At 54.5% G+C, this 27,403-nt stretch overlaps 1 protein-coding gene across 12 annotated transcripts in view; it reads right to left on the minus strand.

The window, feature by feature from the left end:
- NRXN2 (neurexin 2) overlaps positions 1-27,403 on the minus strand; it is a gene marked incomplete at both ends in the record, with an annotated part of 111,623 nt that overhangs the window by 77,567 nt on the left and 6,653 nt on the right. For 6 of the 12 annotated variants that reach the window (XM_080706933.1, XM_080706934.1, XM_080706931.1 and 3 more), the window contains 3 exons: positions 3,111-3,182; positions 5,930-5,959; positions 10,460-10,477. The exons of 4 other annotated variants lie outside the window; for them this stretch is intronic. In XM_080706933.1, coding sequence (XP_080563059.1) covers positions 3,111-3,182; positions 5,930-5,959; positions 10,460-10,477 — 120 coding nt within the window. The remainder of the gene's footprint in view (positions 1-3,110; positions 3,183-5,929; positions 5,960-10,459; positions 10,478-27,403) is intronic. 2 more of the 12 variants (XM_080706932.1, XM_080706929.1) reach the window with 2 other exon arrangements.

The raw sequence follows: 27,403 nt of genomic DNA on the forward strand, positions 1-27,403 counted from the left end.
TTCACAGGCCAGGGCATAAGCCCAGGGGAGGCCGAGGCCTAGACTCTGCTCCTGCCTCTATGACAGTAAATGGTGATGCCACGGCTGGTCCTGCCTCCCTCCCTGGGAGGACCGGGGGCAAACAGGATCGTGTCACTAGGGTCCATGCAGAGGCTGAGCTGCCCAGGCTCAGGGGTCCTCGGTAGATGCTCCCAAGGCCCCAGGAAGAGCAGGCAAAAGCCAGGGGCGCGCAGGGCCCAGGAAGCACCTGGCCTCCCCTGGGGGCAGAGCTCAGCAGCTGTGCCATGTGTGGGCCAGAGGCTCTGGGTGCAGAGCCTGCAGGACTGCTCCCTGCACACACAGCCCGCCTCTCTCCCTCTGGGCAGGCTGCCTGCAGACTGCCCTTGCTGCCTCTGATGCCAAGACACCAGCTGCTGCCCCAGCGCCTGGCACAGCCCTTGCTGCAGCTGGCGAGGCCCGGTGTCCTGAGGCCACAGGGCAGCGAGGTGGGGGAGAGCGCGGGCCATCCTGGGACAATCCGCATCCCTCCGTCGTCTACTTAAGAGGCTAAAAGCAAAGGTGAGACACAGGAGAGGAAGAGCGGTGCTGTGGGGAGAAGCTGTGTAGAAAGGGGAAAGACGGACCCTCGAAGGGCCAAGGGTGACATGGAGCTGGCTCAGGCTGCGAGCGACAAGGAACAGGAAGCCACCCACCCGGGGGAAGAAAAGGAGTGAGCCCCGAGGGGACAGGTGAGGGAGACACAGGAAGAGGGCCAGCGCGGAAAGGGGACCGGGTCCTCTAGGGAATGAAAGCCAGGGCTTTCTGGGGCCTTGCTGTCTCCATAGCAACCAGGCCTGCTGCTCAGATACTGGCAGAGCCAGGGGGCTCAAGGACCAGAAAGAGGGATGTGTTTGACCTTGGATTTGCCACTTGTACTGGTTAGTCCCGCCCTGCAGGCCTCCCCTCCCACTCCCCCCTCACCTTCACCGCAGTCAAAGAAAATACAGGTACAGAGAGAGTCAGACCGAAGGAAAAGAAAGAATGAGGCAGCCACAGGAAAACAAAAAGTGATTGGGGCAGAACAAAAGAAGCAGAAAAAAGGAGAGAGGCGGGGCCGGGGCCAGGCCTGACCGGGCTGCAGAGGCAGAGAGGAGAAATGAGGCCATTCTTCCACTCCTCCGCTCGGCGAGCAGGCAAAGCCGCCACACCGCAGCGTGTGCCGAGCAGGCTCTGGTCCCCTTGGTGGCCAGAGACCTGGGAGGCCCAGAGATGGGGAGAGTCACAGAGCAGCTACGGGGAGCCTGCGAGCCCTTGAGGAAGGTCAAAGAGAGGTGAGCAACTGTAGCCAAGAAAAAGGGGGGATGGAGAGAAGGAGAGAGAAGCTGGATGGAGCAGGAGTGGCAGGGCCTCGGGGACTGATGGGGTGACTGCTGGGGTCAGGATAGGGGCAGCGGAGGGTGCTCTGCAGAGCAAGACCCAGGACCCGCCGCACTGGCCCTGGAGCGCCAGGGGGCGCTCTGCCCCGTCTCCAGCAGGGCGCCACCAGGAACTACAACTCCCAGCAGCCGCCAAACAATTACAGCTCCCAAGAGCTCCTGGGGCACAGAGTGGTAAAGCTGATACTCCTGGGTCGCTTCAGTCTGTGGCCCCACAAGTGTCCCCAGAGAATGTGACTGTGGCCAGCGACTAGCTGTTGTGGTCCTGGGTGCCTGGGTGCCATGAAAGAAAGGGAGAGCAGCGGCCTCCCTTGCTGGCCGGCTCCAGGCCTCCTCTGGGAAGGTCTCCAGCCCCTCGCCCCCCCTGCTCTCTCACTGCGGCTGTCCGCCCTGCGTCGGGCATTCACTGCCTAATAACATCTTGTACTGCTCCCCGGGGAGGAAGTGTGAGGCGAGAAGGGAGACCCGGGCGCTAGCGCTGGCTCCGCCACCAGCTTTGTGACCTTGGCCAAAATATGAGCGCTCTAGGCCCAGCTTTCTCCTCTGGAAAACAGCTAAACTGCCATCTCGCAGGCTGCTGCGGGCATCCAGAGAGAACAGGCGGGGTGGGGCAGCTTCCTGAACTGCAAACCAGTCCACAAATAAACTCTTCCACTAGGATGCAACTTCTGTGAATGCTCATGCGTGCCCTCTCCCCCTCTCTCCCTCTCTCCCTCCCTCTCTCTCTCTGATGAGTAAATTAACTCCTCTGAACAAAGTTTGCACTTTTCATACTTTGCACGGACCACACTTTATTGTAGTCGTTTGTTAGAACATCCAGGAGCCCCCTGGGGCCAGAGACCATTCACGCACTTAAAATAAATGCACTGGGCTGCCGCCTACGAGCGTGCCAGGAGCTGAGCTGTGTGGAGCCCCGAGCCCGGGGATACAATGAAAATACCTGATTCTCGTCTTGGGGCGCTCAGAGCAGTGGGGGCGGCAAACAGGTAGAGCGACAGCCAGGGCGAGGTGTGCGTGACTCTAATGGAGGTACAGACAAAGGGGGCTCCGGAGAGTGTCCGGGTTGGCCTTGGGAGTTGAGGGAGACTGCCAGTGTGAATGGCTAAGGGAGGCGGCCAGGCGCTGGAGCGGGGGCTGGACAGCGGGAACCAGGGACAGAAGAGCTCTGCCCACTGCGGCTCCTCAAGCGCTGTCAAACTGGCCTGTTAACTTCCTTGCTGAGTTGCTGAGGCTGGCCTTGAACCTGCAATCCTCCTGTCTCGGCCTCCTAAGTACTAGGATTCCAGGCATATGCCACTAGGGAAACACTTTAGAAAGAAATTGTCCTACAGGAGGCAGCTTCAGTGTGGAAAAAGGAGCTGAAACCTCCCAACCAGAATCCCCCAGGGCAGGGGGCCTAGCTGGCTTCCAGAAGGTGATGATGAATGGGGGCGGGGGGGGGGGGTCCTGCAGTCATGTAGCTCCACCAGAGAAGCAGCCACTCAGCCACTCTCTAGGGCTGGGCCTGACAACCGGAGTGGAAAAGGACATCCGTGTTCTAGAAGGTCGTGGGGACAGTGAGGGGGACGCCCCCGTGCCACGGGATGGGGCTGGGTGGGGGAGGAGCAGCTGTGCAGAGGCTGACTCAATTCCCCTGGAGTGCAGTAGTCTGGGCGGGCAGGGGCTGGGCTCTCTGGGACCGTGGGGGTCACTGACCTTTTGTCGACTGGTGCACATCGCCGGCTCCTCCTCTCCCGGCCCCCCCCTCGGAGAACAGTAAGGACCCTACTGGAGAAGCAGAATTGGGGAGTCAGGCGCAGGGGCCTCCCAGTCAGTCCCACCCAGCCTTGAGGTGACCAGGGCCCACTGCAGGGCCAGGGTGTGGCTGGCAGGCACAGGGAGGGGGATTCTCTGGGGCAGGAGCCAAGGACCATCGGCCCCATAGGCCCCTCGGCTCACAACCACCGACGCCTACCCTTGGCTGGGGTGGGCAACCCGGGTGGAGGAGCAGAGGGAGAGGCACACCGCCATCCCTGGGGACGCAGAGGCCCTGGGCGCCCAGCCTCTTCCTCCAGGCCACTCTGGCCCCCTGAGGCTCAAGCTCTGCCCACCGGGCATCTCTGCTCACGCCCTAGAGTTCACACTCGCTCAAAAGCCTGACACCGCAGCCCTGCTCCCAAAGCCTCCCCAGTTCACGCGTCGGGCCTCTCTTCTGCTGTGTCTGGGCTCGCGCTGGTCACTACACCTGCTTCCGTCCCTGCAGCGGGTGCTCTGAATGTCACTAGTGAGCCCAGGGGGTGCTCCAGAGACTTCCCAGGGGCTCCCCACAGTCCTGCTGACTCAGCCCCTGCACGGGGGCCGTGCCCACCCAGGGACGTGGACGTGCTAGCTGGCAGAGCTCTGAAGGGGCGTGGGGAAGGCGTCCTCACTCCTGCTCACGCCCCGGCTCTGTTCACCAGCACCAGGGCCTCTGCGCCAGGGCAGGCTAGGCTCTCACACCCGTGACCGTGTGCCCCCAGGGCCCAGCTCCCAGGCACTCACTCTATTTCCAGATGCACAGAATGGCTACAAGGGCAGGGGAACTCAGGATGAAGGGGAAATTGTCCTATATGGGCTGTTTTTTCTTTTTTAATTGGGGATCGAACCCAGAGGTATTCTACCTCCGAGCTACCCCTGGCCCTCTTTTACTTTTTATTTTTATTTTTTGTTCGTTTGTTCGTTTGTTTGTTTGTTTGTTTGTTTGGTGGTACTGGGGTTCCTGGAAGCCCTTCTACCTTTGGGCTACACTCCCAGACCTATTTTTACATTTTTTAAATTTGGAAACAGGGTCTCCTAAGCCAGCGCGCGCGGCTGGCTTCGAACCTGCGCCATCCTCCTGTCTCTGCCTCCCAAGCGCGGGGATTACAAGCGTGCGCCACCACGCCCGGCTACTTTTTATTTTGAAACAGGACCTCAATATGTTGCTGAAGCTGGCCTTGAACCTGCGATCCTCCTGTCTCAGCCTCGCAAGTACTAGGAGCACAGGTACGTGCCACCACACCTGGCTCTACCTGGGCTCTTGCTCTGACTCCAATCCCAAGTGTTTAGAACTGAAACTAGAATAACATCTGAACTGTGAAACTGTAAGAAAGAGTGCTGGCTTGGGGCCATTCCCAAGCACCTTCAGACAGCACCCCAGGCCCGAGCACCGAGAGGCAAGAACAGAGCCAGCCAGCCTGGGCGTCTCCCCACAACTTCCCACTCGGGACTTCCTCCTTCCCTACATTTCTTGCCGTAAGTTCACATCCCTGCAAGAATCCCAAGCTCCTACCTGCCCAGTCCTAACTCCATCCCGAATTCCCAATCCACACGAGCTTCTCCCCGCAGGCCAGGCGTGGTTAAGGACTCCACCCTGTCCCTGAGCAGGTGACCTCAATAGAGGGGGCACTGGCCAAGTGGGGCACGGCGCAGGCATCTGTGCCCACAGGGGTCAGTGAAGGAGGCCGCGCTGGCGGGGATGGGGTGCTTAACACCAGGGCTTGGCCGAAGGGAGGTGCTGTGTAACCACTAGCCACTCACTGCCCCTCCCGAGGCCCGCCAGCCCGTAGGAAGGCACGAGGGTGAAGGCAGAAATGGGCGACTGTGGAAAAGGAGGGTCCTCCACCCGGCCCCTTCTCTCCTCCTCACCCCACTCTGGGACAAGCCTCCCCGCAGCGAGGGCCCGGCTGCCTCACACCCCTTCTCCGTCCCAGGCCCCGGCTGGGCTCCTTTCACTTGGGTTCAGAGAAAAGAAAGAATGACCAGCATGAGTGAAAGAAACCAAAACACCACATGAGAAAGAAAACAAGCAAGCGAGACACCAGGACGCGCGCTGAGAGGAACAGAGAGTGAGATGAGGGACTGCGGACAACGGCAGGAGTTCAAACATCTCGTGATGTCAGAAACCAAGGTGAGCTGAGGGCCGATGGTGAATCGGGCAGGCGAGAGGGAGCACACAGACAGGCCAGCCCACCGCCCCGCGCCCCCCAGTGAAATCAGGAAATGGCAGGGGGAAGGGCCAGGGAAGGAGGGAAGGAAGAAAGGAAGGAAGGAGGGAAGGAGAGAAGGAAGGGAAGGAAGAAAGGAAGGAAGGAAGGAAGGAAGGAAGGAAGAAAGGAAGGAAGGAGGGAAGGAAGGAGGGAAGGAGGGAAGGAAGGGAAGGAGGGAAGGAAGAGAGGAAGGAAGGAGGGAAGGAGAGAAGGAAAGGAAGGAGGGAAGGAAGAAAGGAAGGAAGGAGGGAAGGAGAGAAGGAAGGGAAGGAGGGAAGGAAGAAAGGAAGGAAGGAGGGAAGGAAGAAAGGAAGGAGGGAAGGAAGAAAGGAAGAAAGGAGGGAAGGAAGAAAGGAAGGAAGGAGGGAAGGAAGAAAGGAAGGAAAGAGGGAAGGAGGGAAGGAGGGAAGGAAGCAGGACAGGGAGGGGCGGGAGGGAGAAGGGCAGAACAGAAAACTCCAGGTGCAGGTTGGGGGCAATCCATCCAATCCAATCCAATCCAATCCAAACCAAAACTTCAAACCATACCTTCGCTGTTTAACGTCAGGTGAGCCGGACCTTGGAAAAGGGAAGGAGAGAAAGAAAGAAAGAGAAAAAGAAGAAGAAAAAAGAAAGAAAAAGGGAAAGAAACAAAGAAAACACGAGTCATCAAAATCAGCCAGAGAGAAGGGAGAAAAAAGCTTTAGCTGCCACAATGTAAAAACCCTTTTTAACTTGTGACAGACATCGGGGAGAGCCCCCAGCCCAGAAGCTGAGGGAAGGGGCCCGATGCGGAAACAGAGGGTGGGGGCAGAAGGGGAGAGAGAGATGGGGCACCAGAGGGGGGGCCGAGGGAGGATGGGGCGGGGTCGCTGCAGAGGGGAGAGGAGAGTTTGGTTTCTTTTTTTTCCTTCTTGCCGGAAAAAAAAAGGAAAAGGAGGAGAAGCATGAGTCTGGAAGGGCTGCTTTTTCCTTTTTCTTTTTTTCTTTTTTTTTTTTCTTCCGGGAGGCGGAGAGAAAAAAAAAACGGTCAACGAGAAAAAACGATTCAGATGGAGGAGAAAAATAAAACACGACACAAAAAAGCCACCTGGAGAGAAAGAGAGTGTCCTGTTAGCGTGGGATTGAGCAGGCAAGGGGGCCTCCGACCCCTCACACAAGCCCAACCCAACCCCGTGGGATTGAGCAGGCAAGGGGCCTCCGACCCCTCACACACGCCCAACCCCGTGGGACTAAGCAGGCAAGGGGCCTCCGACCCCCTAAAACAGCCCAACCCCGTGGGATTGAGCAGGCAAGGGGCCTCCGACCCCTCACACACGCCCAGCCCCGTGGCCCCACCTTTGCACAGGAGGGGGCGGAGCGATGAGGGGAACCTGGCCAAAGACCCTAGTCAAGGGTGCTCGTCTTCCCATCCCCTCCCATCGCCTCTGCCAGGAGCAGGGACTCCGCACACCTGGCTCCAAGAGGGAACCAGGCTCGGGAGGACAGAGTGAGCAAAGAGGGTAGGGAAGTGGGGTCTGCTCCAGAAACACCTAAGCAACCACGATAGCAGGCATGGATGTCTGCACAGGGGGACTGAGGCAGGGCTCCCAGACAGCAAGGTCCCGAGAGGACAACCAAGACCCCTGGGCAGGAGGTGCGGCGCTCTGTGAGGTCAAAGCTCCTCATTGCCAAAGGGGATTCCTGGAGATCCCCCTTCTCTGGCCAGGACCTCTCTGAGATCATTCAAAAGCTGATTGTGTGTGTGTGTGTGTGTGTGTGTGTGTGTGTGTGTGTGTGTATGTGTGTGTGTGTGCTACTGGGGATGGAACCCAGGGGCATTCTTCCTGCGAGCTATACCCCCAAACTTATTTTTTATACTTTATTTTGAAACAGAATCTCACTAAGTTGCAGAGGGCCTCACAAGTTGCTGAGGCTGGCTGTGAACCTGCGATCCTCCTGTCTCAGCCTCCCATGTACTTTACAAGCGTGTGCCACCACACCCAGCTCAAAATTTGAATTTTTTTTTTAACACTGCCAAAACCTTTCATTGGTGACATCAAAAAAACAAGTTTCTTAAATCAAAATTTGAATTTTGAAAATGGAAAGTGTACTGGGCGTAAGCCCAACTGGGATCTCCATCCATGATTACCACCTTGGCCCCTTGGCCTAATGCACCCTCCTCAGCCCGAGTGGGGGAAGCCAGCCAGAGAGGCTGGCAGCACAGGCCGGGTTGAGAGTTCGGGCTCCCTGAGATGCCCAGCAGCCACCCCCACCCCTGAAACCTCAGCCCCTACCAGGAGGGTGGGGCGGAAACAACCCGCAGCACCACTGTCGCCCTGGGAAACCAGCCCAGCTGCTGTGGCAATGAGATTTGGGCCCTGGGGACACAACACTGGGACCAATGAAGGCTGAAGAGCTCCGAGCGCCTCTGGGCACAGCGGAGGACCAGGAGGCCCGGGTGAGGGCAAAGCTGGCCGGGAGCCGGGAAGGGCATGGGGGGCTCAGAGGCTGGGATCCTGGGCACACGTGGCCGACAGCTCACAGCGCCTCCTTTGCCCACTTCTCTGGGGTGGGTTCGTTTTTCCCCAGCTCTGCATCCGAAGCCAGCGGAATGATGAGCCAGGGATGAGGCCAGGCTGCCAGGGCGGGTCTCAGGACAGAACAGCTCTTGGGGGACACAGGTTCTATCCGTAGCACAGTTGGGGACCCCAGTCTTTGGACTGTCTTCTTAGTCCTTGCTCTGAAGGCCCCCTACCCTGCCACTGACTCTGTCCCCAAGAGTTACTGGTACCTTCTTCCCAACCCCTAGACCCCAGGCCCCGGGCCCAGACCGACCCTCCTCTCACTCACTCCCAGCAGCGTCTCTCCTGGAGATGCAGGCTGCTGTCCAGGCAGGCCCCACGGAGGAGCAGAGCAGGGCATGGGGGGTCGGCAACACACCCTGTCCCCTACAGGCGGGAGTTTCTCCCCTCAAGACCCTGCCACTGCCCAGCTCCTCGCCGGGCTCATTAGCATGCGGCACTCTCCCTCTGTCGCCAAGGCAACCAGCTGCTCAGCTCCCTCAGGCGTGACAGCACCAGCCATCTTGGTGAGGGAGGCCTGTTCCCTTCCTGTCTACCCCCAGGCTCGGCCCCAGCTGGCCTGAGGGTTCCCTCCCTCAAGTCTGTCTCCTCCCCACGCCCAATCTGCAGTCTGCTGGGCTCGCTGCGAGGGTGTGCTCCCACCCCGTCCACCTGTGGCTCAGCCCCTCCTCCACCGCTGGAGAGGAGGCTGGCAGCCCATGGCATCTCCAAGGGTCCCCTCCTGGGTGCTCTATCTGGAGACCAGAGGAAAGAGGAGGTGCTAGGTAGGGCCTCGGAGCAGGAGGCCCAGTGCCTGGAGGACGCTAGGCCTCAGGCAGTGTCACAGAAGAGAGTTGTGAAGGGGTGCAGGGTCCAGAGAGCAGCACCACAGAGGAGGCCCGGGCCCCCCAGAGCCACCACCTGCCAAACCCACCTCCCCACTTTCAGCCTCACCCCAGCTCCTGCCCAGCCCCAGGGAGGACCACTGTGGGGAGGAGAAGGAAGGCTACCCGGGCCAGACTAGACAGGCGCTCAGCCACACAGACTTGGCACAGAGACATGCAGACATGACGCGCACGCATGTGTGCACACACACACGTACACGCACAGCCTCCTGTACACACCCTGCACGGGCACTGACGTGCAGCCACACACGGGGCCACATCTAAACCCAAAGACCACTGGCCACCCCTAAGAAATGGCTGGCTGTCATCCCCAGGCCTCACTCCCATTGTCCCCAGAGCCAGCTTTCCTGCCGTCCCTTTCCTGTCCCCGGCCTCCAGACCACTTCTCCACAGCCCTTCTGGCGGCCCCCTTGGCTCCGCCCCTTGGCCCCTGGTCTCTGCTCCCCTCCCCCTCCCCCAGTCCTCCTCCTTCTCTTTTCCTCCCTCCATCTCTCTCTTTGTTCCTGAGCAGACAGGACATGAATAGCAAGTCAAAGTCACATGAGCACTACATCTTATCTCGGCCCTCAGAAGGCTGCGTCCACCCAGACGCACAGAACTCTCCTGCACACACACAGGTAAACACTGACACACGGAGATGCAAACACAGGTGTGGACACACGAAGCCCGCCCCGGCCAGAGGCCCGCGGAGCTGCAGGGCACAGCTCGGAAGACGGCACGCGCAGTGTGCCCGCGCTCCACGCACACGGGCTGTGTCCATGACGTGCAGACCCGCAGAGCTACACACGCCTGCCTGCTAGGACAGAAGACCTAAGTAGCCCTAAAAAGAGCCTCCCCAGGGGAGAGACAAGCCAGCATGGGGAACATGGATCCCGCCCCCACCCCTTGCCCAGGACTCCCAGCAGGCCCAGGCCCAGAGGATCTGGGAGCGCCCCTCCACGCCTGACTTCCCAGGACAGGAGGCTGTGGGCAGTGTCGCCCACTCTGCTGCCTCCAGACCTGGCCCACCCACACCCACCCCAGGGGGAGAAGAAACAGAACAGAGGGAAAAGTCCCCAGAATGGCAGACACCCAGAGCCTGGGAAACGATAGTCGGGGGACCAGGCCCTGGAGACAGAGGAGAAGCTGAGAGAGAGCACCGTGGGGAAGGAAGGTCCAGACCCACAGAGAGCCAGAGAGAGGCTGCGCCAGCGCCCAGCAAGGCTTCCGGGCAGCCCACACACACACACACACACACACGCCCCCGGCAGCGAGTCCTCTCCCGCTTCCTAAAACAGAGCTGGGCAAGCAGTGTCTACCCACTCGCTTCTAGGCACTTCCAAGTTTTGTCAGCCTCGTCCCTCCGCCCCCATCCCCGGCTCTTCCTGACGGACCCTTCTCTTCCCTGCCAGGAAGAAGCAAGGCCGGTGGGCAGAGGGAAGCCACGCGGGCACGGTGTGGGCACGGGTGTGGTTGGCGGGGGAGGTTGGCCCGCTACCTGGCAGCTCCCCCACCAGCAACAGAGACCTGGCGGGGTGGGGGCCAGGCCACCAAGGCAGGCCCTGAGCAGCGCGGGTGCGAGGGAGGGAGTTCCCGGTGGCCAGCGGCACTCCTTCCCCTGGGACCCGCGGTGACAGACAGGCTTCACTCACCTTCCATGGGGTGCTCCTCTACAGCCAGCGAGGTTCAGGAAGGGGCAGCAGGGAGAGAAGGAAAAAGGAGGGCTGTTAGCAAGCACCCCAGACCCAGACAGGGGCCCAGGCCCCAGCCCCCAGCCCATCCAGCCCACCCCAGGGCCTGTATCTCGGGGAAGTGCTGGGGACCAGCAGAGCTGTCCCTTGAGTCAGCATCACAGATGGCCAGTCTGGGAGGGTTGGGAGGGCCCTCCACACGCCGGGCACCCAACCCGCCCTCAGGCCCTCGGGGACATTTCATCTAGGGAGGCCCAGGGCAGGGAAGAGGCCACTCAAGGTCAGGGAGAGGGGCGGTGGGGCAGGAGCCGCTCCCAGACTCCACTGACTCGAGCAGGCTCCGCCCCTGCGCTCACTCCACTGCTGCTCAGAGACAGATGGGGACTCACCACCAGGAACCGTCTCCCTCGCTGGGCTTGCCCGAGACACACTCAGGCTCGCTCAGTGACACACTGACACACATAAGCGCTTGGCAGTGCGGCAACACGTAGGGCTCTCACAAACTCACACCCCAAGGCTTGCACACCCGGATCCCAGCACCCCACCCACCCAGGGAGAACAGGAGTCAGAAGACACTCTCCTGCCCCAAAGCGCCACGTGGCACGACACCCCTCCCTGTTCTGCAAAGCCCAGGGGTGGACAGTGCTGTCTCTGAGGCCCCTTCCGCCTCCGTCTAGGACTCAGATAACTGCCTTCTTTTTTTATAGGGGTGGACTCCTAGGATGGAACCCAGGGGCATTCTACCTCCAAGCTACACTCCCAGCCCTTTTCTTTTTGTTCTTTTGACACAGGTTTTCCCTAGGTTACTCAGAGTCTCCCTAAATTGCTGAGGTTGGCCTCAAACCTGCAATCCTCCTTCCTGTCTCAGCCTCCGGATGCCAGGTTTATAGGCGCGTGCCACCACGCCCGGCCTTTGGAGAAAAGCCTCCGTAACAGCTGGGTGAGGTGACGGGCCAGGCGGGTGGCTGCTCCGGGACAGGAAAACGCCAAATCCAGTGTGACGGGAGCCCTTCCTCAACTAAGCTACCAGTCCTCACGCAGGCGTGGCCTGCTTGGCGGGAGCCCCGACACCCCGGCTCCAAGGTTTGCTCGGGCCGCCTGCTGAGAGCCGTTAGGTGGAGCAAAAGACGGAAGCGAGAAACAGCACAACCTCCAAGTGTGCAAATGCACGGGGAGAGGCATGTGCGTGTGCACAGCCCAGCGTGCACACGGGCACATACAAACTGCCGCTCAGTACACACTCACACATGTCTCCTCCCACCGTCAAGCCCATTGTGTCATTTGCTTATTTCCTCGTGAAGGGGGTAGTTATACTGTGAAAACAAACACTGTACCACCCCCACAACACATGCACACACACACGCACACACACGCGCGCGCGCACACACGCACACACACCAATCCCTGCACAGCAATCCAACACATAATACCAGCAGATGCATCCACCGCCACCCGCGCCCCGCGCCCTCTCTAGTGACTAAAGAGACACACCCACGATGAACACAGCTTTCTGTCTGTCTGTCCGCCATTTACCTTCTACCTCCCATTTCACACACCTACATACACAAGCCTCCAGTGTTATAAACGCATTTCTGTTTGGTTCAATACTGGGGACTGAACCCAGGGACATTCTACCTCCAAGCGACACCCCTAGTCCTATTTTACTTTTTATTTTGAAACGGGGTCTCACTAAATTGCAGCGGGTCTCCTTTAGTTGCTGAGGCCGTCCTTGAACCCATGACCCACCCATCTCAGCCTCCCAAACCCGAGGACCGCCTGTGTATGTCACTACTTCCAGGTACAAACACATTTTTGCACAACGCAGGGCTTCTCTTCCCTGACAGCTACGTCCCCAGATGCTACTACGTACACAATCATTTTCTTAAATAAACCGGATCATATCACATTTCCAGGGAGAGCCGTCTAGTTAAAGGGCCCTCAGGAAAACTCTGGGGCTCTTTGAGGACTGCCGTGTGGGGATTCTTTGGTCCCAGCGTGCCGAGGCCCCGGCCATTGAGCACGATCAACTCCCAGCACCTGCACAAGTAAGACTTCTAGATTTCCAGATAACCCAACATGGCAGATTTTTCACAAAGGATTTCCACTTGCCAGAAACAGCGTCCCGCTCTGCGTGGGAAGCCGAGGCCAGCGGCTCGGCCCGCGCCTCACTCTGGAGAGGCGGCGCCTTGAGACCCACGCACCTCTCTGCCTCCACTGCTGGGATCCGCCGGCCCCCTGGGCCACCCGCCTGCCAGTTGGGGCCCTCCAGGCTCGGTTCTAGCACTGAATAACCCCCCATCCCTTTTTATTTTGAAAATAAAGTTGCTTAAGCTGCTGAGGGTCTAAGTTGCTAAGGCTGGCTCGAACGTGCGCCTGCGGCTGGCTCCCCACTCTCCCGGGTGATTGCTCACTTTGGTGCCTCTGGGAGTCTCAAACCTAGGTTTGCAGCCCCATCTCTTCCCTAGATGACAGTCCTGCACTCCCGCCGTGAACTGGCTCAGTTGCTCGCACAGCTGGGGCATCTAAACCAGCACAGAGGCCCGGCTCAGCCCCCAAGCCAAGTGCGAAGGCCCTGAGGTCCCCTGCAGCCTCACGACCCCCCCGCCAGGCACCCTGCACTCCTCGTGGGCTCAGTGGGGTTAACCCACCCCCTGTCTACATCAGAGGAGCCACGGCCAGGGCGGGTTCTCCACCGCAAGCCTCCTCCCTTCCCCCTGCCATCCGGGTCTTCAGAGCCCACCGCTCACCCCGCGCCTGGCCTCCCCGGCTGCTTCCCTGCCTGCCTCTGCCCTGCTCTCTGGACACAAGAACCAGATGAACATTATTACCTCCCGCGACATCAACCTTCCAGGGGCTCCGGAACCGCTTCTGTGCGCTCAGCCTGCACCCCCTCTGCCTTCTGCAGCGCTCCCTGGGCATCTCCTGGGCCTGGCACCCTCAACGTGCACACGGTGGAGCTCAGAGCCTCCCCCGACCACTCCCCCAACCCAATTCTGTTAGGCATCCAGAAGCAGCCCCGCTCTTTGTCCAGACCAATCAGCCTGACCTATGGGTTCCACCTAAAATGCTCTGCCCAGTCAGGCGCGGTGGCGCATGCTTATAATGCCAGCCTTTAGGAGGCTGAGACACGAGGATCACAGTTCGAGGACAGCCTCAGCTACTTAATGAGGCCCTTTGTAACTCAGTGAGATCCTGTTTCAAAATAAAGAAGAATAACCCAGGCGTTGTGGCGCATGCTTGTAATCCCGGCGCTTGGGAGGCTGAGACAGGAGGTTCCAAGCCAGCCTCAGCTACTTAGTGAGGCTCTCAGCAATTCCATGAAACCCTATTTCCAAATAAAGTATAAAATAGGTCTGGGAGGCCGGGCGTGGGGGCACACGCCTGTAATCCCCGCGCTTGGGAGGCGGAGACAGGAGGATCACACAGATTCGAAGCCAGCCGTGCTGGCTTGAGACTCTGTTTCCAAATAAAAATATAAAATAGGTCTGGGAGTGTAGCCCGGAGGTAGAAGGGCTTCCAGGAACCCCAGTACCACCACACACACACAAAAAAAGTAGGTCTGGGAGTATAGCCCAGAGGTAGTAAAGCCCCTGGGTTCCACCCCCCATGTGACCAATAAATAAGTATAAAGAATATTTTAAAGGGGGGGGGCTGGGGGTGTAGTTTGGAGGCAGAATGACCCTGGGTTCCATCCCCAGTACCACAAAAATATAAAACAAAATTCTCTGCCCACCAACGCAGCCCCAGGATGGGCCCTGGTCAGCTCCTCTTCCAGGAACATTAGTGAACCTCTGAGCCCTCAACTCCGGCCAGTCTCTCCCTCCTGCAACTCACAGTCACGCCTCCCGAGTGGCTGCCAGCTCCTCACCAGCTCCTCACCAGCTCCTCCTCACCAGCTCCTCACCAGCTCCTCCTCACCAGCTCCTCACCAGCTCCTCACCAGCTCCTCCTCACCAGCTCCTCCTCACCAGCTCCTCCTCACCAGCTCCTCCTCACCAGCTCCTCCTCACCAGCTCCTCCTCACCAGCTCCTCCTCACCAGCTCCTCACCAGCTCCTCCTCACCAGCTCCTCCTCACCAGCTCCTCCTCACCAGCTCCTCCTCACCAGCTCCTCACCAGCTCACCAGCTCCTCCTCACCAGCTCCTCACCAGCTCCTCCTCACCAGCTCCTCACCAGCTCCTCCTCACCAGCTCCTCCTCACCAGCTCCTCCTCACCAGCTCCTCCTCACCAGCTCCTCCTCACCAGCTCCTCACCAGCTCCTCCTCACCAGCTCCTCACCAGCTCCTCCTCACCAGCTCCTCCTCACCAGCTCCTCACCAGCTCCTCCTCACCAGCTCCTCCTCACCAGCTCCTCCTCACCAGCTCCTCCTCACCAGCTCCTCACCAGCTCACCAGCTCCTCCTCACCAGCTCCTCACCAGCTCCTCCTCACCAGCTCCTCACCAGCTCCTCCTCACCAGCTCCTCACCAGCTCCTCCTCACCAGCTCCTCCTCACCAGCTCCTCCTCACCAGCTCCTCCTCACCAGCTCCTCCTCACCAGCTCCTCCTCACCAGCTCCTCACCAGCTCACCAGCTCCTCCTCACCAGCTCCTCACCAGCTCCTCCTCACCAGCTCCTCACCAGCTCCTCCTCACCAGCTCCTCCTCACCAGCTCCTCCTCACCAGCTCCTCCTCACCAGCTCCTCCTCACCAGCTCCTCCTCACCAGCTCCTCACCAGCTCCTCCTCACCAGCTCCTCACCAGCTCCTCCTCACCAGCTCCTCCTCACCAGCTCCTCACCAGCTCCTCCTCACCAGCTCCTCCTCACCAGCTCCTCCTCACCAGCTCCTCCTCACCAGCTCCTCACCAGCTCCTCCTCACCAGCTCCTCACCAGCTCCTCCTCACCAGCTCCTCCTCACCAGCTCCTCACCAGCTCCTCCTCACCAGCTCCTCCTCACCAGCTCCTCACCAGCTCACCAGCTCCTCCTCACCAGCTCCTCACCAGCTCCTCCTCACCAGCTCCTCCTCACCAGCTCCTCCTCACCAGCTCCTCCTCACCAGCTCCTCACCAGCTCACCAGCTCCTCCTCACCAGCTCACCAGCTCCTCCTCACCAGCTCCTCCTCACCAGCTCCTCCTCACCAGCTCCTCCTCGGACCTGCCTCACCAGGTGAAGTCCCGTCCCCTCAGGAAAGGCCCTGGGCGCCTGGCTGGGCCTCCCCAGTCCCCAGCTGCATCCTCACCGCCTAGCAGGCCCTTTCCCCCTTTCTTGGTTTTTGTTTTCGTTTCTCTGTGTTTGCCATGGGGGAGGTGTCTGGCCGAGTCGCCTAGGCTGTCCTCAAGCTCGCGGTCCTCCTGCCTCAGCGTCCCGAGCAGCTGGGATCACTGCGGGGATCACCACGCGGGCTCCGGGCCGTGCTCCCGAACATTCTCTTCCCTCGCTCCAGCTGCCTGAGCAAGCCGGCTCCTCCTGGAACGAACGCACATCTGTGCGCCCAGCACAGGAGAGCAGCCATCAGCCTCTTTTGTGCTAGCTGTAGACATGTACGTTCTATTATTATTGTGCTTATCGAAGCTATATGCAGTTGGGTTCCATGTCTGCTTCCTGACTCGACTGTAAAAATATCCAGGAGTAAGGACAATGTCTCATTCATCTCGTCACCTCCAGCTGCTCACACGGTCTCGGGCTCAGAAAAAGGCATGCCTATGTTTGTTGAGTGAATGACAAAATAAGATTTCTTGTGTGCCGAGCACTAGTGTGCCTGGCAGCTGATCTTCACGGGCTCCTCTACCCACCGCTGCTAACGTGTGAATCTGTTTTTCTCTTACTTCCTCTTAGGCTGAGGAAACCAAGCCTCAAAACTAGAAGCAGCTTGTTCAGGGTCACGGTGCTGGTGAGGGCACGGACCAAACTTGAACCCAAATCTGCCTGGTTTTATTTTATTATTTATTTATTTTATGGTACTGGGGATTGAGCCCAGGGGCATTCTACCTCCAAGCGATACCCTCAGCCCTATTTTATTTTTCTTTTGAAACAGGGTCTCACTACTTGCTGAAGCTGTCCTCGAACCTGCGATCCTCCTGCCTCAGCCTCCCAAGTACTGGGATTACACGCGTGTGCCACTATACCCAGCTTCTGCCTGGCTTTAAAACTTTCAGTGCAGCTGGGGGTGGTGCCGCACGCTTTGTAATCCCAGCACTTGGGAGGCTGAGACTGAGGCTTGCGGTTCGCGGACAGCCTCAGCTACTTAGTGAGACCCTCTGAAACTCAGTGAGACCCGGTTTCAAAATGAAGAATAAAAAATAGGGCAGGGGGTGTAGCTCGGAGGTCAAATGCCCCTGGGTTCCATCCCCAGACTTGCAAAAAAAAAAAAACAAAAAAAAAAACTTCAGTGCAGCCAGGCATGGTGGTGCACACCTATAGTCCCACTATTTAGGAAGCTGAAACAAGAGGATTAAAGGTTCAAGGCCAATCTCAGTAAGTTAGTGAGACCCTCAGAAACTTAGCAAGACCCTGGTTTTCTTTCTTTCTTCCCTTCTTCTTCTTCTTCTTCTTCTTCCTCCTTCTCTTCCTCCTCCTCCTCCTCTTCCTCTTCCTCTTCCTCCTCCTCCTCCTTCATTTTAATGGTGCTAGGGATGGAACCTAGGGGCATTCTACCTCCAAGCTACATCCACAGACCTAATATTATTATTATTTATTATTTTTTTTTTTTTGGTGGTACTGGGGTTCCTGGAAGCCCTTCTACCTCCGGGCCACACTTCCAGACCTATTTTATATTTTTTGAAACAGGGTCTCTTAAACCAGCGCGGCTGGCTACGAACCTGCGCGATCCTCCTGTCTCCGCCTCCCAAGTGCGGGGATGACAAGCGTGCGCCACCACGCCCGGCTTATTCTTTATTTTGAAACAGGGTCCCACTAAGTTACAGAGGGACTTGCTAAATAGCTGAGGCTGGCCACAAACCTGCAATCCTCCTGTCTCAGCTTCCCAAGCACTGAGATTATAAGCATGCAGTACCATGCCCTGCTAAAACCCTGTTTTAAAATAAAAAATAAGCTGAGTGTGGTGGCACACGCTTGTAATCCCAGCATTTGGGAGGCTGAGAACGTAGGATCATGGTTTGCGGACAGCCTCAGCTATTAGCAAGGCCCCTTGCAACTCAGTGAGACTCTGTTTCAAAAAAATTAAAAGACATGACCCTTTATCTAGGAGACCCAAAGAACTCAACCAAAAGACTTCTGGAGCTGACTAACCAACCAGCAAAGTTGCAGGATACAAAGTCAATCTAAAGAAATCAGTTGCTTCTCTATATGCCAATAATGAATCCACAATGAAAGAAATAAAGAAAAAATTCCATTCACAATAACCTCAAAGCAAATAAAATACCTAGGAATAAACCTAACCAAAGATGTAAAAGACCTCTATAGCCAGGCATGGTGGCGCACACTTGTAATCCCCGCGCTTGGGAGGCTGAGATAGGTGGATCACACAGGTTCCAAGCCAGCCTCAGCTACTTAGTGAGGCTCTCAGCAACTTAGGGAGACCCTGTTTCCAAATAAAGTATAAAATAGGTCTGGGAGTATAGCCCGGAGGTAGAAAAGCCTCTGGCTTCCACCCCCACAGTACCACCAAAAAAAAGAAAAAAGAAAACCTCTATAATGAAAACTACAAAACATTAAAGAAAGAAATTAATTGAAGAAGACCTTGGAAGATGGAAAGATCTCCCTTGCTCATGGGTTGGATAGGCAGAATAAATATCATCAAAATGGCCATTCTGCCAAAAGTGATCTACAAATTCAATGTAATTCCTACCAAAATACCAACAACATTCTTCATAGAACTAGAAAAATCAGTCATGAAAGAAAAGACCCAGAATAGCCAAAGCAATTCTCAGCAATAAGAACCATGCAGGAGGCATCACAATCCCTGACTTCAAATTATACTTCAGAGCAATAGTAGTAAAAACAGCATGGTATTGACCCAACAACAGGCATATAGACCAATGGAACAGAATATAGAAGATACAGAAACAAACCCACACACCTACAGTCAATTGGTCTTTGACAAAAAGGCCAAACTCATACGCTGGAGAAAAGCCGGCCTCTTCAACAAACGGTGCTGGGAGAACTGGCTCTCCATTTGTAGAAAGATGGATCTAAATCCTTACCTCTCACCATGCACAGGAATCAACTCGAGGTGGACCAAAGACTTGGAAATTAGACCAGAGACTGTGAAGCTATTAGAGGAGGGCACAGGCTCAACACTACAGCACACAGGCACAGGCAGTAACTTTCTCAACAAGACCTCCAAAGCGCAGGAAATTAAAGCAAGAATTAACAAGTGGGATGGCATCAAACTAAAAAGTTTCTGCTCATCAAAGGAAACCATCAAGAACCTAGAGAGAAAGACTACAGAATGGGAGAAGATCTTTACCAGCCACCACTCTAATAGAGTGCTAATATCCAGAATATACAAAGAGCTCAAAAGACTCTACACTAGCAAACAAACAACCCAATCAAGAAATGGGCAACTGAACTGAATAGACACTTCACAAAAGCAGAGATACAAAAGGCCAATAGATACATGAAAAGATGTTCAACATCATTAGCCACCAGGGAGATGCAAATCAAAACTACGCTGAGATTCCATCTAACCCCAATCAGAGTGGCAAGCAGAAAGAAATCAAACAACAACAAATGCTGGCGAGGATGTGGGGAAAGAGGAACTCTTTTACACTACTGGTGGGAGTGCAAACTAGTTCAGCCGCTATGGAGATCAGTGTGGAGATTTCTTAGTACACTGGGAATAGATCCACCATATGATCCAGCTCTGCCACTCCTGGGTATCTTTCCAAAGGGGTTGAAATCAGAGAACTACGTTAACATATGCATACCCATGTTCATAGCAGCACAATTCGTAATAGCCAAAATATGGAACCAACCTAGGTCTCCATCAACAGATGAATGGATTGCAAAATTATGGGAAATACACACAATGGAATTCTACTCAGCTATAAAGAAGAACAAAATCATGGCATTCGCAAGAAGATGGAAAGACCTGGAGAATATTATGTTAAGTGAGACCAGCCAGGCACAGAAAGAGAAAGGACATGTGTTTTCTCTAATATGCCCAAACTAGGGAGCGTTAGGGATACCAGAGGGGCTCCAGATAATGGAGGGGAAACCTCAGCAAAGCTAGAATGGAAGGGTAGGAGAGGAAGAAGGCTGAGGTTGATTAATGGAGGAGCTACATCCGAATATGTGTAAAAGTATGAATGTGACGTGGTCAGCCTGGATGCCCATTGTTGGGAGGGGGGAACGGGAGGGGAGGGGAGGCAGGTGAGGGCACCAAGCACTGTGTGAATGTACGTTATTTTCTTTTTCTTTCTTTCTTTTTTTTGTTTTTTTTTGTGGTACTGGGGGTGAAACCCAGCATCTTTTCTACCTCCGGGCTATACTCCCAGACCTATTTCTTTTATATTTTATTTGGAAATAGGGTCACACTGAGTTCCTGAGAGCCTCACTCAGTAGCTGAGGCTGGCTTCGAACCTATGTGATCCTCCTGTCTCAGCCTCCCGAGCGCGGGGATTACAAGCGTGCCCACCACGCCTGGCACTACTGTTTTCAATATGACCCACATAAAAATAAAAGCTGGGTGTGGGGGCTGCTTTGGAGAAGCCTCTGGGCTCCACCCCTAGGACCACAAACAAACAAATCACTTAGTGCGTGGTGCACCGTAGAGAAGCTTCCATCTACTCAGTTATTCTGTCCTTACATCATCACTGCTCCTATTTTTTTTATTTTTTATTTTTTGGTGGTGATACTGGGGTTCCTGGGAACCCTTCTACCTCCGGGCTACACTCCCAGACCTATATTTTTATACCCTTTTATTTGGAAACAGGGTCTCCTAAGCCAGCGCGCACGGCTGGCTTTGAACCTGCGCGATCCCCCTGTCTCCGCCTCCCAAGCGCGGGGATTACAAGCGTGCGCCACCGCGCCCGGCTCACTGCTCCTATCTTGCAGGGTGAGATACTGAGGATAAAGTAGATCCGTAAACCGCCCGAGTTCACGCGGCCAGCGAGCGGTGGGGCCAGAATTCGGCCGGCGGGCCTGCCATCTGTCCTTGGAGCACCTAGCTGGACCTCTGGGTCTCGGCCAGCTGCCATCTATACCACTCTCAAGAGAAGCCCACCCCCTCCTGCCTGCAGCCCCTTGCACCCCAGGCCCCTGGGTGTGAGAGCTGACGGGATGACTCCACGCATGCCCCCATCACTCCACTTTCTGAGCACGGGTGCTTTCTCTCTGCCAGAGGACAGAGGCAATGGCGTAGAGGGTACTGTCTTGCCCAGCTCGGGACTGCAGCAGATTTGTTACAAAGGGCGGTGATGAAGACCAGGTAGCGCACGCTTGTAATCCCCGCGCTTGGGAGGCGGAGACAGGGGGATCGCGCAAGTTTGAAGCCAGCCTTGCTGGCTTAAGAGACCCTGTTTCCAAATAAAAATATATTTTAAAAAAATAGGTCTGGGAGTGTAGCCCGGAGGTAGAAGGGTTCCATCCCCAGTACCACCAATAAAAAAAAAAAAAAAAAAAAAAGACCAGGACCAAAGCGGAACAGAGCTCTAAGGCTCTAAGCGGCCAAAGCCACTTTCTGTAGGCGCCACACACTTCCAGAGTGCTTGGGAATGCCGACTCCCAAGTTCTCAAGGAGGGAGAAAGAGAGAGACATCCGGCAGTTGCTACCTGAATTCCTCCCAAGGGCAGAGATGAAAATGTTAGGAAAAGCTACCATAAGAACTCCAAGGCACAAGAGTCAGGCAGGATCTCAGGAACGGGCTCGGCAGTTGCCGATGCTCCTGCGGGGCATCCTGACCTCCCTGAGTCACTGGGAAAGCTGAGTCACAAGCCAGGTTCTCCGCTTAGGAAGCCGGGAGGTGTGTGAGCCCCACTGAAATGTTTCTGGCGTCACTGAGTTTGATGTTTTAATGGGATAACCCCCCCTCTCCCTCTCTGGCGGGAGTCTCTCCCCGAGGGCTCAGAAGACTACGATTCTCCTCCTCCACTCACTGCCCTCTCTGCTGGAGAAGCTCGCCTGCAAATACCAGAAGGCCCTCGGCTCCCCAGGCTTAGTTAGGGGAGCTGTGGCCCAGGGGATCTAGAGAACTTACTGGTTTCTGATGAAACATCGCCCTTAGGTAGCCCCAATAGCCAAACTCAGGTAATCAATGAATATGATATGTCCGCCTGTGCTTCCTGAGGGCCGGACCGGGGCGGTCTACCTCTGAGCTGTACCCCCAACCCTTTTTATGTTTTTGTTTTGAAAAGGGGTCTCAGCTGGGCGTGGTTTTGCATGTTTGTAATCCCAGAGGTAGAATGCCTGAGTTTCATCCCCAGTGCTGGAGAGAGAGAGAGAGAGAGAGAGAGAGAGAGAGAGAGAGAGAGAGAGAAAGGGAGGGGGAGGAGGAGGAGGAGGAGGAGGAGGAGGAGGGGAGAGGGAGAGGGGGATTCAGTTGGTTACTGAGAGTCTTGCTATATTGCACAGGCTGTCCTCAAACCTATGGTGAGCCTCCCGTCTCAGCCTCCACAGCTGCAGCTGCCGGATGGCCACCCCCGCTGCCGCCTCCCTCTCTGCCCACTCTCCATCACAACCAAGGTCCAGGGCCTCAGATTCTCTTGGCTAAACTCTCCCAACTGATTTCTCTACCACCTAACTCTACCCCTTATAATCCCTCTACGCTTCACTCCCAGCTTCCTAGATATGGCTGTCTTCGTATACCTGATTAAAACTCTCTTGTGAAAAAGCCGGGCGTGGTGGCGCACGCTTGTAATCCCCGCGCTTGGGAGGCTGAGACAGGAGGATCACGCAGGTTTGAAGCCAGCCTCGCTGGCTTAGGAGACCCTGTTTCCAAATAAAAAAGTATAAAAATAGGTAGTGGGAATGTAGCCCGCAGGTAGAAGGGTTTCCAGGAACCCCAGTACCACCAAATATACTATAATAGGTCTGGGAGTATAGCTCGGAGGTAGAGGGCCCCTGGATTCCATCCGCAGTACCAAAAAAAAAAAAAAAAAAAAAACTCTCTCCTGAGCGGGGCATGGTAGTGCACACCTGGAATCCCAGAACTTGGGAGCTTTACTCAGGTTTAAGGCCAGCCTCAGCAAGGCATTCAGCAATTTAGTGAGACACTATTTCAAATTAAATAAAATAGGGCTGGAGGTGTAGCTCAAAGGTATAATGTCTGTGGGTTCAATCCCCATTACCAGACACACACACACACACACACACACACACACACACCCTGTTGTGGTTCCATTCCTTCTACCAACATGCGGTGCCCAGCAACACCCACTAAGTGTCAGCTGAATGACTTGAGGCAAATCCCCAGACCTGCTTCTGCTGCTATAGCCCCCTCCGTCCTGGCATCCCTCCACAGACTCGCACACACTTTTGTCAGGCATGGCGGCTCACGCTGATAATCCTCAGACTTGGGAGGCTGAAATAGGAGGATCACAGATTTGAAACCAGCCTTAGCAATTTAGCAAGACGCTCAGCTACTTAGTTTCAAAATAAAAAAATGAAATTAGAAAGAAAGAAAGAAAGAAAGAAAGAAAGAAAGAAAGAAAGAAAGAATTCCATTTCTCCCCTTTCTACCTTCCTTCTTACTAGTTGCTTGTGAACTTACTGAACTCTCTCAAGCCAGGGGGGCTACCACTGTTGTAGACCAGTCCTAAACAGCATGTCTTTTGTGATACACTCATTAGCAACTCCCCCCAAGCTTGTCTTTTTTTTTTTTTTTTCATTGCAAGTCTGAGAATGGAATCCAGGGGCATTTGACCTCCGAGCTACATCCTCTGCCCTATTTTTCATTCTTTATTTTGAATAAAGAATCTCACTAAGATTCTCACTAAGATAAGGGTCTCACTAAGTTGCAGAGAGCCTCACTAAGTAGCTGAGGCTGTCTGCGAACCATGATCCTCCAGTCTCAGCCTCCTGAATGCTGGGATTACAAGCGTGCCCCACCAGGCCTGGCTTCTTTCTTTTGAAACAAGGCCTCACTGAGTCACGGAGGGCCTAAGTACCTGAGACCAGTAGCAAACCTACAACCCTCCTATCTCAGCCTAGAGTGAGCAACCACACCCTACACTCCTCCCCCTTTTCTTTAAGGGTACTGGGGATGGAACCCAGGGGCATTCTACCTTCAAATGACACCTCCAGCCCTATTTTTTTTTTTTTTATTATTTTGAAACAGGATCTCACTGAGTTGCAGAGGGCCTCACTAAGTAGCTGAGGCTGTCCGCGAACCGCGATCCTCTGGTCTCAGCCTCCCGAGTGCTGGGATGACAAGCGTGCGCCACGGCGCCCGGCTCCCCCCAACTTGTTAACTTAAGACTTCAGACATTCACTATCTATGAGCTTGTACTCTCTAGATAAATCTGTTTTCGCAATCTGCAATATGAATTGTGAACCTATGCAATATAACTTTTGCCGCTGACCAAGAATTTGAAGGTATCTATCTCCCAATCTTTTGAAGTATCTATGAGTATTTAGTGAGCCTTTACTTTGTAAGTGTCATTATGACATAATAAAAAAATTACAAGCCGGGCGTGGTGGCGCACGCTTGTCATCCCCGCGCTTGGGAGGCTGAGACGGGAGGATCGCGCAGGTTCGAAGCCAGCCTCAGCGACATAGTGAGGTTCTCGGCAACTTAGTGAGACCCTGTTTCCAAAAAATATATAAAATAGAGCCAGGTGTAGTGACACACGTTTGTAATCCCCGCATTTGGGAGGCTGAGACTGGAGGACGCGGCTTGCGGACAACCTCAGCTACTTAGTGAGGCCCTCCATAACTTAGCGAGACCCTGTTTCAAAATAAAGAATAAAAAATAGGGCTGGGGGGTGTAGCTCAGAGATCAAATGCCTCTGGGTTCCATCCCCAGACCCGGAAAAAAAAAAATTACAAGCTTGTAATCCCAGCATTCAGGAGGCAGAGACCGGAGGATCGCAGTTCAAGGACAGCCTCAGTTCCTACTTAGTGAGGCCCTTCCCAACTCAGCGAGACCTTGTTTCAAAAATAAAAACACTAAAAAATAGGGCTAAAGGTGTAGCTCAGAGGTAGAATGCCCCTGGGTTCCATCCCCAGTACTGCAAAAAAAAAAAAAAGAGCACTTTGCTCATAATAACTACATTTACTCACCAATAATTAAGTATCAGACACCCAGTTAATTATCACAACAAGCCGGGCGTGGTGGCGCACGCTTGTAATCCCCGCGCTTGGGAGGCGGAGACAGGAGGATCACACAGGTTCGAAGCCAGCCTCAGCTACTTAGTGAGGCTCTCAGCAACTTAGTGAGACCCTGTTTCCAAATAAAATAGGGAAAAAAATAGGTCTGGAAGTATAGCCTGGAGGTAGAAAGCCTCTGGGTTCCAACCCCGGTACCACCAAAAAAAAAAAAAAAAAAAAAAAAAAAAAAAATCATAACAAATTTATAAGTTTTATACAAGTAAAGAAAAATGAGTCCATAGGTTGGATTCTCATCTGAAACCACAGACCTAGTGGTTAAAGAAGACAGACCCGACTCAGACCAGAGCCACAAAGAGGTCACCTTGCCTTCTGTGTCTCTGGCATATACCACACTCTCTGTGTTATGTTGAGGGTTTTGTCTGTTGCTTCTGCAGGTTGACCGTCCCTTATCTGAAATGCTTGGACCATAAATGTTCCCGACTTGGAATTTTTTTTTAATTTTGGCACATTTACACATATATAAACTGTGGTGTGCTACAGCACACCTGTAATCCCAGTACTTGGGAGACTGAGATAGGAGGATCATAGGTTTAAGGCCAACCTCAGCAACTCAGTGAGCACTCCATAACTTAGTGAGAACCTGTAAAAAATATAAGCCAGGCGTGGTGGCGCACGCTTGTAATCCCAGCATTTGGGAGGCTGAGACAGGAGGATCGTGGTTTGGGGCCAGCCTCAGCTACTTAGTGAGGCCCTTTGCAACTCAGTGAGACCCTGGGTCTGGGGGTGTAGCTTGGAGGTAGAATGTTCCTGGGTTCCATCTCCAGTACCGCAAAAAGAAAAAAATTAAATCAAAAAATAAAATAGGTCTTGGGGTATAGCTCAGGGACAGAATGCCCCTGGATTCAATCCGTAATAATTAACACGCATACACACACACAAATAAGGCTGGGAGTATCGCTCAGAAGTAGAATACTGGTACACACTTGTAATCTTAGTACTTGGGAGGCTGAGACAGGAGGAGGATCACAGGTTCAAAGCCAGCCTTGACACCTTAGCAAGGCCCTGCATAACTTAGTGAGACCCTGTTTCCAAATAAAAAATAAAATAGGGCTGAGGGTTTAGCTCAGAGGTAAAATGCCTCTGGGTTCAATCTCCAGTGCCACAAAAAAAAAAAAAAAAAAAAAAAACACGTAGAGCTGGTGGCGCACACTTGCAATCCCAGCACTTGGGAGGCTAAGACAGGAGGATCCGGGTTCGCAACCAACCTCAGCCACTTAGTGAGCCCCTCCGTAATTTAGTGAGACCCTGTTTCAAAATAAAGAATGAATTAAAATAGAGGACTGGGGGTGTAGCTCAAAGGTAGAATGCCCCTGGGTTCCATCCCCAGTACTGCAAAAAAAAAAAAAAAGGAAGAAGTAGAATGCCCTTGGGTTCAATCGCAGTCACACACACACACACACACACACACAGAGTTACCTTGCGTATAAACCCACTTTTGGCCAGGCGTGGTGGCGCACGCTTGTAATCCCAGCGCTTGGGAGGCTGAGACAGAAGGATCGCAGGTTCGAAGCCAGCCTCAGCTACTTAGTGAGACCCTGTTTCCAAATAAAGTATAAAATAGGTCTGGGAGTATAGCCCGGAGGTAGAAAGCCTCTGGGTTCCACCCCTAGTACCACCAAAGAATAAATAAATAAATAAATAAGCCCACTTTTTAACATGAAATTCATTTGTTCCACACTCTCCTGATGCCCACAGTTTGAAGGCAATTTTTTAGTACTCGAGACTGAACACAGGTGTGCTCTACTACCAAGCCACAGCCCACCATCTTTTTTTTTTTTTTGAACAGAGTCTCGCTAAATTTCCAGGCTAGCCTCAAATTTATGATGCTCCTGCCTCGGCCTCCTGAGTTGATGAGATTAAAGCACCATCACACTCAGCACCTGAAGATAATTCTATACAGTGTTTTTACCGCGCCAAGTGTGGGATTTTCTTCTTACTTGTGGTGTCATGTGAGTGCTCAAAAAAAAAAATCTAACTGGGTGTGATGATACACGCTTGTAACCTCAATATTTAGGAGGCTGAGACAGGAGTCTCACAGGTTCCTGGCCAGACTCAGCAACTTAGTAAAACCCTGTTTCAAAAAATAAAATAGGTCTGGGAATGTAGCCCAGAGGTAGAAGGCCCCTGGGTTCAATCCCCAGACACACACACACACACACACACACACCAAGTTGGGCATGGTGACACACGCTTGTAATTCCAATACTTGGGAGGCTGAGCCAAGAGGATCACAGGTTCCCGGCCTGCCTCAGTTACTTAGTGAGGCCCTCTGCAACTTAGTGAGACCCTGTTTCAAAAAATAATAATAATTATAATTAAAAATAGGGCTAGGGTGTAGCTCAGAGGTAGAATGCCTATGGGTTCAATACCCAGTACCACACACTAAGACAGGAGTATTACAGGTTCGAGGACAGCCTCAGCAACTCAGTAAAGCCCTGTTTCAAAATACAATAGACCTGGGGGTGGGGTAGCTCAGAGGTGGAATGCCTCTGGATTCAGCCCTCCTACTGAGAAGCAGGGGTGTTCCTGTATCTATTGACCGTTTTCTTTTCTCTTTTTTAGGGGGGAGGGAGGCAGAACCGGGGATTAAATCTGGGCATCCTACCTCTAAGCTACACTCCTAGCCCTTT

Source organism: Muscardinus avellanarius, assembly GCF_963383645.1.
Source record: "Muscardinus avellanarius genome assembly, chromosome: 1".
NCBI lineage: Eukaryota > Metazoa > Chordata > Mammalia > Rodentia > Gliridae > Muscardinus > Muscardinus avellanarius.